The sequence below is a fragment of the Colletotrichum tamarilloi genome, assembly GCF_030869305.1.
Source record: "Colletotrichum tamarilloi strain Tom-12 chromosome Unknown Scaffold_70.1, whole genome shotgun sequence".
Classification (NCBI taxonomy): Eukaryota; Fungi; Ascomycota; class Sordariomycetes; order Glomerellales; family Glomerellaceae; genus Colletotrichum; species Colletotrichum tamarilloi.
The window spans coordinates 168180-186554 of NW_026849452.1; the positions used below are offsets into that span (position 1 = coordinate 168180).

The window sequence follows — 18375 nt, forward strand, 5'->3', positions numbered from 1 at the left end:
TACCTATCGTAGGTAGTAGCAGGCTTGTAATACTAAGCAGAACGCGTTGAAAAGGATGAAAACAGCAAATACATTGTCAATCCTGCAAGGAGTTCATCATTACTAGTACATAGATCATAAATTCTTGTAGAGAAAACCGTTCCGCAATGCTCCCGGGATCCGGGGATAGGTATCCGTCAAGCCAAAAACATACCACCCGAATTGAAAGAACCCATCCCATTTGCCATGATACTCACTCACGCGCCCTCCTCATCCGAGAGCAGCTCGCTCACAATCGAGTCACCGTCATCCTGCCGCGTGTTCTGAATCACGGTATCATCGCTATTCTCGTCTTCCTCCTTAATATCAGGCTCCATCGTAATGGTCTTGTCCTCGTCGGCGTCGTGCAGCCTCGAGGACGCGACAGAACCGGCGACAGACGGCGCGACCGAGTCCGCACGCGACATGGCGACGGAGACGCTCCTGCTCATGCGGCGCGGCTCGCCGTCCTGCTGCTCGCCGAGATTGGCGACGATCTTGCCTAGGCTGACGTGGATCTTGTTGAGGGCGTTGCGGCCTGTGGTGTCGGTGACGAGTTTGTCGTTGACGGCAATGGTGATCTCGTCGTAAACCTCCCTGATCTTTTCTTCTGTGCTTGTAGGCGAGATGTAAAGCTTTCCGAGGAGGGGTGCGACCACCTTTTTCTCTTCCTCTGAGATTGTGGGTTAGCGCTGATGTTCTGAACATGAGTGGATCACAATGAAATAACCTACTGCTCAAGTTTCCGCCTAAGCGGTCCAGAATGTCTAGAGCGAATTCCAGATGAATATCACCATTAACAGTCTTCTTCTCCAAGTCGAGCCCAGTAGCAGGGTTGAAGCACTTGCGAGGATCAGTCCAGTCCACCAGGCAAGCACCAATCGTCGTCAGACTCTCCATCTCCTCATTGACATCGGCGTCATCGTCCTCCAAATTCTCACGGACGTTCAACAAGGCATGCAGGGCGTCCAGGGCGACGGTGCGCATGAGATCCTGGTTCTCCGCTCGCGAGTAGCAGAACACGGGCAGGAAATAGTTGAGAGCCTGCCTGACGCTCTGGTTGGATGCAGTGACAGGATCGAAGTATTGGACAACCAGCGTCTTGAGCATTTCCGCTGAAGCTTCCTGATCCGTGACAACACGGCCCAGAAGCAGCTTGGACACCGCCAAGGTAGCGGCAGCCTGGACCTCGGGGGATCTGATGCCCGACTTGAGCGCCTTGATGTAGATCTTGAGCAACGCTGGCGTTGAGCTCAATAGCTGAGCGCCATGGACGTTGAGGATATCAGTGAGAATTTGCAACGCGGTGATTTGTAGGGCAGTGTGGCCCTTGGTAAAGAAGTGCATGAACAGCGTCAGGTTCTCCTCGGCCAGTGACCTGTCGAGCAGGGAACAGAGACCTAAGCAGACGAGACCCCTCTCACGGACGGGTGCTTCGTGACTTCGCACAGCTGGGACGACAAGATTGTTAAGCATCGACACCAGGTGGTCGTTCTGCTGCAGGTCGCCAGCGACGTTTGATAACATGCACTGCACAATATGCAGACACTTCATGTTGATCATAATTTCCTTGACCGCCTTTGCCCTGGCCTCTTCTTCACTGAGCTCGGGACTCTTGTTCCGGCTCCCACTCCTCGTGGGGGTGGTGTCACCACTGACCTCGGATCTCGCCGAGTGAAAGCTGTCGTCGGTACGGTCATCAGGCGCTGGGTCGTCAACGATAGTATCATGAACGTCGGCAACAGCCTCCAATACCACTGAGCAGAACTCTTTCTCACCGGCGTTGTCCGGAGCACAAATGTCTCGGAGAACGTTGATCGTGAGCTTTGTTACATCGTCAGGGAGCTCGGGGACTGAGAGGGATTGGCGGAGGAGCGCAAACATCTTGCGACGGCCAACCTCATCGGAGTAGTCAAGAGTGATGGCAATGTGGAGCATCTGCTCAACAATGAACTCTTGCTCTACCGTGTCCTCTTCTTCATCTTCTTCGCTATCTGCCTGAGAGACCCTCTTGATAGCCTCAATCAGAACGCCGAGGTATCTTTCCAGATAGAATGCGAGCGTAGTCACTTCAGGCAGCTTCTCCTCGACCAGTGACTCGTACTTGCCATTGCCCTCGGTTCTGCAGAAGTCGTTGAAACTTCGAGCGGTAAAGACTGACTCTGCAGAGAGCGTCTCCCAAAAGTTCTTATCAAAGGTGACAGCTTCTCTGTAATCGGGTCTACCCTCCCAGAATCCCTTCATCGCTTCGAGGGCAACGCCATTTTCCACTCCAGAGTTCACGACGTCGATACGCTCTAGGAGCTCGTGAAGACCGTCGAAGTTTGGCGGTGCAGGTTCAGCGGGTGGCGCGCCTTCCTCAGGCGGCGGAACACCAGCGCAGTCCTCGATCCAGCGTTCACGGAACAGCCTGCCCGCCGACTTGCGGACATTCTCGTCTCTGTCGCGGAGACCCCATCTGAGGAGTTTCTCTCTCATTGAGAGAGAGAGATGTCGGAAATCGCCGAGGGCGGGAAGCAATCGCGAGTAGACCGCTCTGCGAGTCAAAGCATCCTGGTCTCTAGCGCGTTCGAGCAAGTATGGTAGGGTGGATGGGAGAATAGGGAGATTGACGAGAAGTGACCTTCTCACATCTGCGCTAGGATCGTTCTGTATGACCTCTAGCAGCTTCTCGAGAAGGCCGCTGGCCTCGTCGTCCTCGCTATCGTCCTCATTCGCGGCGGCATCAACCTGATTGCCGGCCAAACGTCCCAGACCCAGAACCGCCTGTGCACGAACCATTGCCTCCTTGTCACGGATACGTTTAAGAAGACCATGGCGAAGTTTTTGGAAGAGATCGTCGTCGATGGCGTCGAGGGAGTTGATGATATGAGAGATCAACTGGGTGGATCGGTATCGCACAAACTTGTCCTTGGCCGTCATCAGGGGCAAAATTGTGCTCATGAGATAGCTGGTGAGTCTTGTGCTGGGGGTCTCGGGCATGATGCTAGCATCCTCGTCGACCTCTCCAAGAATCTCGTTGTCTTTGTCGTTGGCGTGTCTAAGGAAGAATCCGACAAACCGAATGGTCTTCTCTCCAACACTCTCTGCCTTCTTGATAGGCATGACTCTTAGGACACATCGGACGAACTCGGAGTTGAAGGCTTCCTCATCGAAGTCGCTTGCTGCGGTCTTCTTCAGACTGGTCGGTTCGTATGCGCAAGCTTCCTGGATCTTGCGCAATGTGACAACCAACTTGCGGTGCGATGCTGTATTTCTTTGCGCATCGCGGAACACGGCGCATACTTGGCCGCGGAGCTCACTGTCTGGTCTTTCGGTCGGGATATCTGCGGCGACTGATGAGGAGCGGGATGCTGTTGATGCTCGGGAGCCAAGGGTCGCTGCTGAGGATTTGTGCGACACTGCCGCTGAGGTCCTCGTGGACCTAGTCGATACTCGTGCCGGCATAATGAGGTTTGTCGTCGTGTATTGACGTTATATGGCGGCGGATTGGTCGAGACCGCGTGAAACTTCGGAAAAGTTGTCGTTGTTAATGAAACCAAAAAATGATGTGTTTGTTGATTAGTCTCAAGGATGGATGACAGGCGCCCCGTTCGCGAATTAGCTGTCAACGCACACAATTACAGTGGGTGACTTACCCCCCGGCGCGTTTTTGTTTTTATCCAGTCTGCAACGGGCGAGTCAATAGACTTCCGGAACAGGTATAGCGCGGGGTCGGTCGACTTCATCCCCGCTTCCCGACTTCAAGTGCCCGCACGTGGTGATAAGCTTAGAAAAAAATCCTTATCGAAGAATTTGGCAGCAGCGAATTGCCAGCCATTTCCTGCGCAGAGAACGAAGCCTCTCCACAACCTACGGTAGTTGGGGTTTTCAACTTTAACTGATCCCGTTCTTTCTCTTGGGAAGCCGTTCGCAGAGATTTCTTTTTTTCCCGATTATTACTGTACAACATGTCGTCTCCCGGAAAGCCGCTTAAGCGGTCTCGAGCTGAGGAAGACGAGCACGATGCTCTCGTCGCAGCCGCCGTTGCAGAGAACATCGCCGCAGACGCTGTGTCGGAACCGAAAGCCAAGAAGGCCCGAACAGAAGCCAATCGCTCTCTTTTCGTTCGCTCCCTGCCTGCGACCGCCACCAGCGAATCGCTCACCGATTTCTTCTCCGAACATTTCCCTGTCAAGCATGCGACCGTTGTTCTGGACAAGGCGACCAAAGCTTCCCGAGGCTATGGCTTCGTTACATTGACAGATGCTGAAGATGCTACGGAGGCCAAGAAGAAGCTCAACAACATTCTCTGGGAGGGACGCCGCATCAAGGTCGATGTTGCCGAAGCTAGAACTCGTGACGCAAAGGAGAGTGCCGTTGGCGCGGCCGCATCTAGCGCAAAGCAAAAGCGTGCGGATGATCTTGAGGAAGCAAGGAAAGCCCCGAAGCTAATCATTCGCAACCTTCCTTGGTCTATCAAGTCTTCTGCGCAGCTGGGTGCGCTTTTCCGCGCCTATGGCATTGTCAAGTTCGCCGATCTTCCCCAGAACAAGGGCAAGCTCAAAGGATTTGGTTTCGTTACCCTTCGCGGCAGGAAAAATGCTGAGAAGGCTTTGGAGATGAACGGAAAGACCATTGACGGAAGAACCATTGCCGTTGATTGGGCTGTGGGCAAGGACGAATGGGAAAAGGCCAACGGCGCGAGGGAAGAGGAAAGAGATTCAAAGAAGAAGAACGAGGAGGGGGAGGATGAGGAGGAGGAGGAAGATGCAGCCGAAGACGAGAATGCCAGCAAGGAGCTCACCGGAGCTGACGCAGATCTGGAAAACTTCATGAAGAACCATATCATGAACCTCGAGGACGAGGATGACGAGAATGAGGACGAAGACGAAGACGACGAGGATGATGAGGAGCTTTCCGACGGAGAGGAAGACAGCGAAGACGAGGAAGAGAAGAAGCCCGTCAAGAAAACGCAATCTACCGACAACACATCAACACTCTTCATTCGAAACCTGCCCTTTACCGTTACGGACGACCAATTAAAGGAGCACTTCGCTAAATTCGGTGCCGTCAGATATGCTCGCGTAGTGATGGATCGCGCAACTGACAGACCGGCGGGTACCGGGTTTGTCTGCTTCGTCAGCGAGGAAGACTCAAAAGCCTGCATCAAGGGCGCGCCGCGTACACAAGTCAACACCCTGCCCACAAAGCACTCTGTGTTGCAGGACGAGTCCGCAGACTCCGACGGCCGTTACACCTTGGAGGGCCGTTTGTTGCAGGTTGCTCAGGCAGTCAGCAAAGATGACGCCGAGCGCTTGGCCGCCGACGGCAGTGCCAAGAGACGTGAGAAGGACAAGCGTCGTCTTTTCCTGCTTAACGAGGGACAGCTCGATACTAGATCTGCCCTGTACCACAAGCTCACGCCCAACGAGGTAAAGATGAGAGAGGACAGCGCCAAGCAGCGCAAGAAGCTCGTTCAGAGCAACCCTTCGCTGCACATCAGTCTCACCCGTCTGGCTGTCCGCAACATCCCCCGCAACATCGGCGGCAAGGAGCTCAAGGAGTTGGCTCGCAAGGCCTGCGTCGAGTTCGCCACAGATGTCAAGGAGGGCAGACGTCAGCCCCTGTCCAAGGAGGAGAAGGTCAGAAGCGCAAAGGAGGACAAGGAGGCTGAGCACGACCGCAAGCTCAAACGCAAGGGTATCGTCCGCCAGGCCAAGATCGAGTTTGAGAGCCGCGAGGGCACGAAGGTCCCCGAGGCGAGCGGCGGCAAGTCCCGCGGATACGGTTTCATTGAGTACTCGTCACACCGCTGGGCGCTCATGGGTCTGCGCTTCCTCAACGGCTACCAGATGGAGAATGAGCACGGCAAGAAGCAGCGCCTGATTGTCGAGTTCGCTATCGAGAATGCCTCGGTTGTCGCTCGTCGCAAGGCCAATGAGAAGAACCTGGACCGCAACAAGCCCAACTCCCAGGCGGCTCCTCAGGCCGCGCAGAACGGGAAAAAGGGCGGCAAGTTCGACAAGACGGCCGGCGGCAAGGAGCTACCCAACATGGCTTCTATCAAGGACCAGAAGAAGGGCAAGAAGGGAAAGAAGGGAAACATGAACAAGGGACCCAGGGCGGAGAAGGAGGAGAACGGAGAAAAGTCTAGTGACAAGACGCCCGCGAGCAAGGTTGACCGTGAAGATGTCAAGCCGCTGCTCATTGCGAGGAAGCGACTGATGAGGAAGAAGAAGGCTTCATCCCGAGGCTAGGGTATTCGATCAAAGGGCAGTTCTTGTGTGGGGAAGATAATTATGGGCGACTTGTTATTTGGATGTTTCATGCATCACAAAGGTTATTCAAAAGTATCGAAATTCAAATTTACACGGTAAATACTCTCTGCTTCATCGTGAACTTACCATCTTTATGCTCATTCAGGTAAAATGACAAGTTGGCGTGATGTTGAAGTAGACTTCGTACGCACAAGTAGTACGCGCGGGTTCCTTATTAACAAATTGTCTATATACCTACACGGCAAAAACAAACCCCGGTTCCTTCCACGCGCGCCTTTAAAAATAATGGACAGGTGTGATGTGAGTGTGACACCACCGCACGCAGTATTCCGAATAGCAAACTTTCTCTCTACCAGGAACGCCGATATGCAATGCTTGGCGGGAAAAAAACAATGATGACGCCTCCCTTCCAAAATCCCATTTGAATTCACAAACATCGGCGGCGATCCAAGTGCACTCTTGCCCTTCCTCAAACCTCTTCTTCCGGATCTGTACCGCCGTCCCTCCTCTTCTTCTTTACCCTGAAAAAGTCGCCCAGCGTATCACTTAGGCTCCGCTGCCTTCCAGTGACTTGTTCACGAGAGGCGCTCTCGCCCGCCGTGCGACTGCGCTCCGCAATGCCACCGTCCTGATCTTCCCCTCTGCTTACTAGATTTTGCCTCTCGGCGTCGACATCTGCGCCCTCGCTATTGTCTTCGGGCATGAAGAGGCTCGCTCTGATGCTGGAACGCAGCCGACGCACCGACGGCCTACGCAGGAGCGGACTCTCTGCGTTCCTGAGAAGAGTGTCCTTGACGACGGCACTCACGGTAGAGGAGAGAGGGGAGGGGGAGAAGAGGGGCCCTGGGTAGTTGTGGCTGTGAGGTCGGGGTGGTAGTGATGTGCGTGGTGTAACGGGTCTGTCTGTTGGGTTTGTAGGATATCTAGGTTGGATCTGGCCGTCGTAGTAAGGCGTTGTCGGCTCTGACGGGGAGAAGCCGAAGCCGGGGAATGTATGGATAGACTCGTCTGATATGGTCCTGACGCCTGGCGGGGGAAGGATTTCTTCTGTCGCCGAGTTGCTCCAGGGGTTGGCTAATAGCGGTTCTGACTCGGCGCCCGTAATGTTTCCCGCTGAAGCCGCTGTAGGAACGCGAAGGGTTGGAATGCCGGAGTCACGCTGTAAACTGAACGGCTTTGACCCGTTGTTTACGTTGTTCCCGTTTGAGGCTCGAGACGACCGGCGTGAGATTGACGAGGGAATGGAGGTGGAAGAAGGTGCGAGCGGTTGTGTCGGACTGTAGCCGTCTTGCTCAGCCAGGCCAATGGTCTCCTCCACGCCATCCACATCAGACATGCCATCATCCATGTCTTCCTCAACTCTACCACTAGTAATGAGGAAGACGCCAAAGAAGGTAAGCAGGCAGCCTCCAACGAATTTCCCAGCTTGCTCAGCTGAGGTTCTCTCAAAGTCGCGGTAGAGCACGGCGCTGCCAATGATGACGCTAAGAGTGAAGAGAACGAACTGGATGGGGATGACTTGGGTCGAGCTGAATCTCTGAAGTGACTTGTTGACGTAGCGCACCTGCATCACTGCCGTGAAGAGTAGGATGAAGATCAGTGCCCATGCGACGGGGGTCTTGAATGCAGCCAGGAGAGTCGTTGATAATATTGAAGACAAGCCCTTGGTCGAAAGAGCCGTGAAACCGCCTAAAAGAAACAAAGATTAGGATATCATCGTTCGTACGCCCGTCCAACGCGGGAAGTACATACCAAATAATCCCACCAGGCCCAGATCAATCAGGATAGTCCGGTGACCGTACCTCGGGCTCGCCCACATTAGGATGACAATCAGCGAGATCGTTACCGCCAAGTATATTTCGAATGCCAAAGTCGTGATCGCGTCCCACACATCGTCGGGGTCGAGCTTTGTCTCCTCCTGCTTGGCACTCAAAACTACAACGACTACTCCCGCCACGGCGATGACGACACCACCAAAGTCGCGCCGCCTGAACTTCTCGTTGAATAGTATCGGCGCAATAATGCAGTTGGAAATCAGGGCGACGACGCCTAGGGGCGACACAATGGAAGCGGGCGCGAAGCCGTACGCCAAAAAGTTGCCCAGCTCGCCCAATGTAATCAGGATCTGACCCGCCCACCAGTACGGCGACTGGAGATATGTCGAAGGGGCCTTCTCCTCGTCGCCGGAGTAGTCGGAGCCAGCGGACTCTTCGGAACGGAATGATCTTCTCAGAGGCTCGGATTCGCCGGCATCGTGGTCCGTAATCTGCCCGTTCTCTGGTAAGTCTCCATCTGTATCTCCTCCTCTTCCACCTCCGCCAACGGATCCATATGGCCCCGTCTGGCCTCCACTCGGCGCATGCTTGAGAGCCTCTTTCGCCCTACGTCGGACCCGGATGCGTTCACGGTGAAGTCGAAGGTGGGCGTATCGCTGGACGTTGAGGGCGAGTGCGATAAGGACGTTGCCTACGATGGCGGTGATGATGCCGATGAGGGAAGACCAGTTCTGCAGGTCCTTTCCATCGTCGCCCGGTCGTGCCGCTGGCTCGGCAGCGATGACCGCATCGGCGACCGTCATGACGACTCGCTGGGTCGTGTATGTCGAGGCGAGGTTGAGTGGTATAATATCGTATCGCGGTCGGTCGGATCACAAGCTAATTTTTCGAAGCAGCTGGGGGTTTTTGGTACTAGTTTGGCGCAGGCTGGAGATAATGATGACGGCGCGAATTGAGTCGCCTGTCATCCAAGCGCGACGGATGGTTGGACACGGCCAAGACGCAATATCATCTGGACGGCGCAAATAATGAGGGGGAATAGGGACCTCAAGCTCTGCGGGAAAGCAAATCGTCGTAGCCGGCCATGAGGATTTGCGTCAAGAATAGGATTTTAAGGCAATTGTCGTAATGTTGGAAGGATAAAAGATAGCTCATGGGAGGTAGGCAGTAAGAAGGTACTTAGGTACGGGACTGGAATAAGATGGATCAATCAAGATTTTAGTACAGGCGTTTAGCAGCCGCTACTCCGTACTCCCGTTCGATGAGGTGTGAGCCTGTGAGGTACTGCTACTTGGGTGACGCTCCTCCTGCCGCGACTTTCTCCTCTTCTGGGTCCGACACTCAGTTTCGACACATCGGTCGACAATACAGGCCCGACCCGACCCTGACGCGCGGGTCTGGGCATTTTGGGAGCATGAAAGTGAAAGCACGTTCCCACATTCAATCAGAGGGGCAATCAATCCCCCGGTCAAAGAGCCCCCAAAACTACGTTCCTCTCAAAGGAGGTCCCTGAAAGAATCAAAGACAGCGAGCATTGAAAGGTGGGGCCCGGATTGATTCTATTAAAATGTAAAGTGTGGCTCAGGCGACATGTGGGGGTTTCCAGGCTTTCAGCATTTGCTGCTCAATGCTGTCATTTCGTGGGCGGTAGAGAAAATTGCAGGCACCTCAGTCGAAAGAGCTCCGAACAATAGTGATCTTGGCATGTGAGAGCAAAGTGTTCCAAGTATTTTGGTATCTCTAGGTTACCTTAGTCCCGTTCATTCTCTAGCAGCCACACCGAGCAAAGAGTACTAACTCTAGCCACAGCTTCAAGTGGGAGGGAGGTACGGATACCTTTTCTCAGGCACTCGCCGAGTCGCCAGAGACAGCGGCTCGCTTGGAACGTAACCGGCCGGGGCAACCGGGCCAAGCCTCGGGGTCCATCCGCGTATCCGCATTCTTCTGAGCCGACGTATTCGTAGTTGTTATCGGGGCGCCTAGTGCCTCGTTTAAACGATTGAGCAGTGCACCCTGGCCACTTACCAGAGTTCGCCATCACACGTGCCTGCCACTGCTGCCAGCCTGAGCTATGCCTCAGCCATGGACGGGCTGTGGCTTGCGCGTTGGACCCGGGCTTCTCCTCCCGCCGTGTGCCGTCACCATGCTCTCCACCAATCCCAGGTTGTTGGGAAATTGTCGGAACTTCAGAGTCTCCGACCTATCAACTGACTGCATACCTGCTTGCAGACCCCGCCGTTCCCCGATCGCCACTGTCGGGTGACCTGATCTTAAGTCGACAACGTCGTCATTTTCATCGACTGTTGTTCCGTCAATTGATTCCGCAAACAACATCCCATCTTCTCCTATGTAGGCCTCGCGCCTTTGACTGGCAACCGAAGGCAAACTCGCCAACTGTTTACGACCAACAGTAGAATCCATTCAACAACGCGTCTCATCAACTGAGACGCAGACGCGCGAAAGTCATTGACTTATAGCCTCGAAACACACCCGACAATCCATCTCATCTTAACCATGTCGAACGGCAACTCTTCAGATAACGTCTTCGTCCGCTTTAAACAGAAAGTCGACGACCACGTTGCATCGGCCTTCCAGCGGTTCCTGGGCATTCCTTCGGCCGTATCACGTCTCAACAGCTCATGGCCGGAACCGCCTCTGCCATCCCGTGAAAAAGAGCTTGGGGACACAAGGCCACTCACCGACAACAACACCAACTTACAGCCCCGTGTGTCATCCACGCAGCACCCGCACCCCACCGTCTTTGACCTCTTCGGCCCCATGTCGTCCATCTCAGCCCTCTTCAAGGCCGAAGAGGTCACCGAGTCTCTGTACCAGCTCATGTGCTTCTCGTTCATCATCGATTCGCCCTATTCACCATTACGACTCCATGATATGCCGCAGCCTGTGCCTCGGGATCTTCCCAACGGGGAGGACCCGACCTTGTTCGGATTCGAGGATGCGTTTGAGGATCTGCTTATGGTGAGCAGCGGTCAGGATCTGCCGGATATTTACGAACGTGTCCGCTTCAAAAAGGAAGTTCGCGACTCATTCCCTCATGGTCTGCCCCCGATGCTTTGGCTTCACCAGCTCACTCGCCAAGGTCTGTGGGATGGATGGGAACCAAGGCCAGAGGTGTTGGACAGGGCCGTGAGTGAGCGTTGGCAACGGTGGTTGCAAGAGCAGAACGACCCATTCAAAGACCAAAGGACACAATCTTCCCGAAATGACTCGGCCCCGGAGGAGAGGCGGAGGTCTGTCACGGAAGAGAATCCGGCACAGGAGTCCTCAGTTCGCCCCCCACAGGACCACGGAGAGACGGAGGAGGGTTCATATTTTTCGGTCATGGGGTCAGCTCGTCTGAACACCTCGCGAGAGACGTCTACATCAACGGCGCCGACCCCCAGAAACTACTCCTCGACGAAGGATCTCTCACCACAAGGTCTACCCCAAGGATGGCGCGTCGTCGAGAAGGTGCAAGAACGGGAGGACGGCAAAGGAAACGTACACATCACCAAGACTATCACGACTTACAACGAGAGTGGCGAGGAGGTTGGTAAGCAGACGGAGAGACAGTCCAACTACACTTGGTCGGCGAGCTTCTCGACCGGCGGCTACAAAAACAGGGGCCGTGACCAGCGAGAGGACGATGGTATTGAGGACAAGGGCAGCTGGTTCTGGAAATGAAGCTGGATATTTTGGGTCTTCTCTGTTTTCACATCATGGCTTGGGGAGTTTCATTGGGTTGTAACTGGGCTGGGAAACGAATGGAATTTGTAAGAAAACGCCGAACCAAGGATTTTATTTGTGTACAGGTCGGGCGAAAATTCAACTTTCTGGAAAGTCAAATCCAACGAGAACACATTGTGCGACAAACAAATCTCTTCTGATGTAACAAGACTCGCTACTCTGACTCGTATTACTTGGCAGCTGGAGATGTGTAACCTTTCGAGGTCCATGGTCGAGGGCTTCAAGTCTTCTTTGACAATACATGACATCTTTGCTTTGCTAGTTGCAGGATCAATATAATTAGGATCTAACATTCAAGTGAAATTACACTAAAGAACAGCCACAGTACAATGACAGGGCATATGTCTCATGGCCCAAAATTCGTTGGCAACCTCGGTGGACAGGGTAACTTGACATTCGAATTGGGTCTGTGATGTGTACTCAAGACGCTTATCAGGATCGCTACAACTACACCAAGTATCGACACCTGCAGACTCACACACAAACTATAACGGGACCAGAGTCACCACCTGGAATAAGCATTCTCAGATAACCCATTCCATCACGATTGTTGCCCTTTTACAGGTGAGATGAATACACTTCTAGCATCCTGTCTTTGCGAAAAGTACATAACCACAACTTGGTCCGGTATTGCTTATCATAGTTGACGCTGTTCGTCTCCAAGTGCTGCGCTTCACACAACCAAGGCCGTAAATCTGGACATCACCTAGCTTGTTCCATTCGACCATATAGAAGGGTCACGGGACACTCATCAGTCACATTTCACCGGCTGTGGGCGTGGATGGGCCGTTCCAGCTCTATGAAAGCGACGCCGGCCCTCGACTGCTCCCGACAATGGCAACGTTATGAAAGCTTCAACATCTGTGGCCGCGTTGTGTAAACTACGCTCAGAGGTAGACAAAGTACCAGTGTTTATTGGCCTGCGCTTCCTTCAGAGGCTTATTATGAGAAGGTTCCCCATTCTAGGTTGACTATTGGTGCTTATCACAGCTCACCCTTATGAAGCATTTCTTAACACAATCTCTTTGGATGTATATACATGACCATCTGAGTACCTTGTTATTGAGGGATAAAATTCTTTGAAATTTACAAGTACAAGAATATAGTTTTGATAAAACAGTATAGTGCCTACCTACCACTTAACTTAATATGCTTTATTAAGCTTGCCATGAGAGAAGGATGACTGTACTGCTGACTGCTTCCCATCGTGTGCACAAGCATCAGAAGCTTCATATTCTGAATTAGTCTGTTTCTTGACAGTGCTTTGAACTCGGTCTGACATCGAGGAGGGCAAAACCTTCCCCAATGGATCAGTAGGTCCTCGCCCCTTTCCGGATACTCAGGGTTCATGCAGCTCGAGCGCTTTCTTCGAATCATCACGTCAGTACCCTGGTCAACCTTTACGCATGACTTAGTCTGGATGACGGAAAGAGTAACTAAGTTTTCTAAAGATCGGTGTTTTATCTTGCCATTCCTTCTTGAGGGCGGACACCCAATCTTCGACACCATTCGTCCCCAGCCAGTCGTCCACATCTCGCCTCTCCTAACCCAAACAGCCGGCCCAAATACCAAAAGTCTCATTAGCTCTCATGAAGGATTTTCTTTTTGTCACAGGGCACCATCCTTGGCGTGATGGACCCAACGGAAATTCAAATCCTTCCAAAGCCAGACAGCCGATTAAGTTTTCGAAGAAAAATCTCGCGAAGAGATTCTCTCCACCCCTTTTCCGTCGTCTTCATGTTCGATATGTAAAGGGGGGGCGGGGGGCGTTTATACTTCACGAAGGTTCTTATGCAGCTAATTCCCGTCTCTCCATTCTATCACGCCACACATTGGACCGAAACTTATCATAGGCGATTCGCAATGAGCAAGTTTCCTACATGGCTAGCAACGCTATCTAACAAACCACCGAACGCTTCACAAGCCTCTAGAACCCGAATCAACGGCACAAGTGGCACACCGAGCCTTCCCTCTAGACTCTAGCCACCTTAGCTCTCCATCGCTCCCTCGTTCCCGCGAAGCCAGCCGGTCCTCCCCGTGATGATCCGATGTTTACGGTTTACCTAGTCACCCAAAGTAAGGTAGGAAGAGATAATAAAGCCCTTCCGAACACACACACGCACACCAAAGGGAGGTAGAATGTACCTTGCACTATACAATGCAAGCTTGGGAAGCCGTTGCCAATAATCAGGTGTTCCGGTTCACCAAGTTCGGTTTCGCAGTTGAGGGTGTCGTGCGCAAGAATATCTCGTCATTTCCACACTAAAGTAGTTTCCAGCAAAGGAGACCAAGACTACTGTAAGTAAGTAATGAACACCATCGCCAACCCAACCAACAGAAACCCTCGGAGAATCGGAAGGGAAACAAAACCAAGGCGGACGGACGGGGGAGAAGGAGCCGGCGTCAAACTGTCAACCGGTTGATTCTAATCTCTTCTCTCCCTCCTCCAGAGGAGTCCAAGACTCCCAGACCACATACCCTACTAGTAAGCCAACGCTCGGCATTAGCGTGTTTTCCTGTTTCTCCACGAGCGGCCCCCAAAGCACCGCAGACGTAAGTTGAAGCGGTCTAAACCAAAGTCAGATAGTTCAAGAAATGTCCCTCAGGGGGTGGACTGCGGCACACGATCAATCAATACCCTCTCGCTCTCCAAAGAAGATCCACGCAGGAAGCTCATGCATCTATCTCGGCTTCTTCGCGGCGCAAGAAAACCTCGGTGGGATGCTGCGTACGCAGCATGTGAAGCCACGGCCTAGTTTTCAAGTCCTGCTAGATGTAGCTAAATTTCTCTGGTCATGAAACAGCCCAAATATCGAGCAGGATCGTCACAAAGTCCCCATCACTCGGCACCACTTTGCCCCCTTCATCGAGACGCCATTGGCGTTGCCTCAGAGTAAGACATTCCCATCGAGCTATCTCGGGGACAGCTCCGATGGAATCCCTGAAGAAGAAGAACGCGGGTTGCGATATCCGTACGGAGTACCTACCACCGAACCAGTACCACGACTCTAAAGCACACGGAACAGGCGAACAGACACAGCCTACTTGACAGCTATCCGTGGACCCGCGGTCTACATTGACTTTGGTCCAGCAGCTTTTTAGGCTGTTAGTTGCATGGTGGCGCGGCGGGCTTGCGTTAGTCACGAGGCTACGGGTACCTTAGCAAAGCCCAACAGTCGTCGTTGAGACGTGAGGGGGGGCCACAGACCGGAAGTCACATTATGCGGGAAATTCCCTCTCAAGTCGTCTCATAAGAGCTGTTCTAGCTCAGGCGGTTCTTCAGTCACGTCTCTCTCTCGTATCGCCAGACGCTCCCCAAGAAGAAGTGGCGGCGGGCAACAGAGAGCTTCAAGCTCCCGCAACTGCTAGTCTGCCTCGTGAGTTGTTGGCCGAACTGGCAAGGGCCCGTTCAGCGGCGAGCAGCAGGGACACCGTCCTGATGCCGACGACGAACCCCATCGACAAGATTGCGGGCCAATTTCCATCGCGATAAAAAGAGAACACGAAGATGCAATCCTGGACATGTCTGTCGATGGTGGCTTGCCCACTTAGAAAGGGCCCCTCACCCCCCGGCTTCTCCCGCATCCCAAGCCAATATCCTCCGAATTTGGGGCGGACGATCCATCGAATTTGGCCGAAACAGGTCGATCCTTCGCATGGGGGACGTGAAGGGGAGTAGAAGCCTGAAGGGAAGACTGTTCCGCCCACGCCGCGCTCCAATAGTTTTCCTCGACCCCGGCGATGAATGCCGGCAGTTGCGCGAGCAAATACGGCACCAACATGCAAACACAACATTCTCTGTTCGGGTTCCCCATCAACGACACGACCGGCGTCGTCTTCATTGTCTGTGCGGGGGGCTCGAATAGTTCAGCCAGTCTGTCCGTCAGTCTGCCTGCGAGCGGGTTTTGGGCATCAAGCCGTCCCGAGACATACAATTCGCCAAACACCAACGGGCCGGATGCGCACGGCCAGAGTTCGGGCTGTCAAGGGTGCCAGGGGGATTTCGTTGGTTGTATCCGACAAAGGCAGACCCCAAGCAAGTGTGATATCGAATGAGATCAGATATCAAGATGACCCTGCAGGCCATTGTCGACGTCGTCACCGCGTTTGTGTATATGCAGTACGTATATTCAAACGCTCTCGCATCAGATCTGCTCTGGGAACATCCATAGGCCAGCACAGGGAACAACGTTGGTGGCGTCAGGTCCAGATCGGGCGGTTTATCACCGCCCGGGATATCAGACACAATGGGGAAGTATCATGAGAGCAGAAAGTGAGACCAGAGAGATAAGAATAGCCGCCGCTGGTTCGACCAGCGTCAGACGTTCAACCTCATGGTCTAGCCTTGGCTGACGACTGACGTGGTGTTGCCCAAGTATTCGTAGAGGACTGCTACTCTAGGGCAAGGATCGACAGACCCGAGTCTGAGCGCCGGCGGAGAAAACTTTTCTCTCCATCCCACAACTACCTCCTTCATCTTTCTGCTGATCACTACCGTCCGAGCGTTAGCGGACAAAGTTTGACAGGACTGCCTCTGGGAACGTTACGCGCTGGTTTGTAGGAGATTGACAAAGAACCTCTGGGTTGTGCCTAGCTCGTCGATGGACCATCCGAAGGTGGGCGTCCGAAAGCCATATGTCGCTCCCGGGATCGACGGCTTTGGGGGCCGGAGGATGCCCGGGTCGTTTGGAGCATCGATGAGCCGGATCCTCTCTGACGGACGCGGCGATAACCTTGGTTTGCTGTCGCATCGCTTACACGCTGCGTCGGCGATGTCCCCATCATCTGCACTCGATAACTCGGTATATATGCCGTCTGTATAAGAAGAGGCTGGTATGCGTCGACGTGATGAAACTCCAACGTGACAGATGAACAGTGTCGGAAACTGCGAGAGACGGACGAGAAAGCGATAGGAAAAGCGCTATAATAGAAAAACTGCTATTGCAGATATGGACTGCTAGAAGCACGGGCAGAACTCTGGGTCCAAGCAACGCGGAGTTTGACAGGGAACATCATTCGATCCGCGATACCACTTCAACGGTCGCCTGTTTCTGGAGAGGGATTGCTTGCCGACAAGGCCTCACGGCGCTCAACTAGGCAGAGCAGATGAAACGACGATCCATTTCTGGAAAGCTGGGCCGCTTGCCATCCAGTGGCAGCATGGCCCGAGTCTGGCTTTCCATTGTGTTCAAGACTCAAAAGCGACAGACTGGATGCAGCCGGACACATCAACACCGGGACTGCAGACGGCACATGAGGAGCCGGCGCCGGTCTGGATAAGCTATCGGGATCTCCCCTGCTCGGGGCGCGGTCGTAATGCGGTTGAAACTCTCGATCGATGACACGATTGCCTTGAAGAATCCTCGCCGTAGTGTTAGTGTAGCACCTCCAGTCTTTGCAATAAGATCGACCGTATTTCTAACACAGCGGTCAGAGGAAAATTAGTCACGTTTGGGTAATCCGCGGACGGCACTGATGAGCCATGGGTGTTGAGAAGTGAGCTGGTGATTGTGGCGTGATGCTGGAAGCATGTTGGGACTTGGGAAGATTGTGGTTACGAGACGACCAGTCGAGAGTCCAAGCTTCTCTGCCAGAATTGACAGCTACCTAATCAAGAGCAGTGAACGCGAACCCGTCTCACCAGCATCTCCCCAGATGGAAGTAGAAGAGAAGTGTGACACTCGGTTCACCTGTTGGTGGTTTGTGCCTGAAGTTGGAAAGGCCTAAGTTTGGTGTAATGATATGTATCCGTACAGAGTATTGTACGATGATTGCTGCCTCGACCTAGAGACTTCGTCCACACTGTGGGATGGGTGTCCTCTGGCCCAACAGAATTGCTGAGGATTGGGTTATTGTATCTCACGGCGATTCCCAGTGGTGATACAGGTATGGAGTAGGTAGAGACTGGCATTTTGGCAATATGCTCATGCATGCACGGCGTAGCGTAGGCCGCGAAAACAGGCCATCTGGCCTTCTCTTGGGCTTCCATGTAAGCTTCGCGGGACCTTGCAGACTCGCAAGGCCGATCAGCACTTCTTTGAGGGCATCGGCAGCACGCAGCTAGCAGTTGGACCGTCACACCGACTGACGAATCTGTCGTTAGCTTATGCTGCTGCAACGATGTGCTCGATGCCTAGCTGTGGCACAGTGCAGGGTCATGTATCCCAGCGAGTCCTCCAGGGTACGCGGGGGTTAGGACTGAAGCGGCGGCCATTACACTGTTTAACTCCATCGTTTTGCATTACTAGAGGATTGCCGCAGTACATGTAGACGCTACCCTGCCCTCGAATTCCGCACTGTTCAACCTCAACCCTTTTCTCTCCCATCCTTTCCTCCATTCCACCCTCTCCCTCGTCAAGGGATCGCCAGAATCGCAGTTTCGACAGCTTGTTGGTAGGCTGGTGTTACTGTCTGGAGGTAGGCAACCCACTCTTGTGCGTGGGCGCCGGGAGTCTTGCCATCGCGGAGATGGCGGTGGATGTGCCGGAGCACTCGAGAGAGCTTTCTGATGGACTTCCAATGCTGTCTAAGGCGATTATCCTCGAGCTGTAGGAGGAAGCCGAGGCGCCATATCG

General features: G+C 53.5%; 6 protein-coding genes across 6 annotated transcripts; 2 read left to right on the top strand and 4 right to left on the bottom strand.

Moving 5' to 3' along the window:
- Positions 1-236: 236 nt before the first annotated feature.
- Positions 237-3465, bottom strand: CTAM01_11994 (uncharacterized protein; the record flags this gene model as incomplete). Its single annotated transcript, XM_060528002.1, has 2 exons — positions 237-691; positions 753-3465. The coding sequence occupies 2 exons, from the start codon at positions 3463-3465 to the stop codon at positions 237-239; spliced, it is 3168 nt and encodes a 1055-aa protein (XP_060377411.1).
- Positions 3466-3968: 503 nt separating this feature from the next.
- Positions 3969-6257, top strand: CTAM01_11995 (RNA recognition domain-containing protein; the record flags this gene model as incomplete). The annotated part of the gene is made up of 1 exon (XM_060528003.1): positions 3969-6257. The coding sequence occupies one exon, from the start codon at positions 3969-3971 to the stop codon at positions 6255-6257; it is 2289 nt and encodes a 762-aa protein (XP_060377412.1).
- Positions 6258-6747: 490 nt separating this feature from the next.
- Positions 6748-8856, bottom strand: CTAM01_11996 (uncharacterized protein; the record flags this gene model as incomplete). The annotated part of the gene is made up of 2 exons (XM_060528004.1): positions 6748-7967; positions 8031-8856. The coding sequence occupies 2 exons, from the start codon at positions 8854-8856 to the stop codon at positions 6748-6750; spliced, it is 2046 nt and encodes a 681-aa protein (XP_060377413.1).
- Positions 8857-10567: 1711 nt separating this feature from the next.
- On the top strand, positions 10568-11737 carry CTAM01_11997 (uncharacterized protein; the record flags this gene model as incomplete). Its single annotated transcript, XM_060528005.1, has 1 exon — positions 10568-11737. One exon carries the CDS (start codon positions 10568-10570, stop codon positions 11735-11737), a length of 1170 nt encoding a protein of 389 aa, XP_060377414.1.
- A 3411-nt stretch (positions 11738-15148) lies between these two features.
- Positions 15149-15887, bottom strand: CTAM01_11998 (uncharacterized protein; the record flags this gene model as incomplete). Its single annotated transcript, XM_060528006.1, has 2 exons — positions 15149-15657; positions 15734-15887. 2 exons carry the CDS (start codon positions 15885-15887, stop codon positions 15149-15151), a joined length of 663 nt encoding a protein of 220 aa, XP_060377415.1.
- Positions 15888-16288: 401 nt separating this feature from the next.
- CTAM01_11999 (uncharacterized protein) lies at positions 16289-16551 on the bottom strand (the record flags this gene model as incomplete). Its single annotated transcript, XM_060528007.1, has 2 exons — positions 16289-16291; positions 16348-16551. 2 exons carry the CDS (start codon positions 16549-16551, stop codon positions 16289-16291), a joined length of 207 nt encoding a protein of 68 aa, XP_060377416.1.
- Between the last annotated feature and the right edge of the window lie 1824 nt (positions 16552-18375).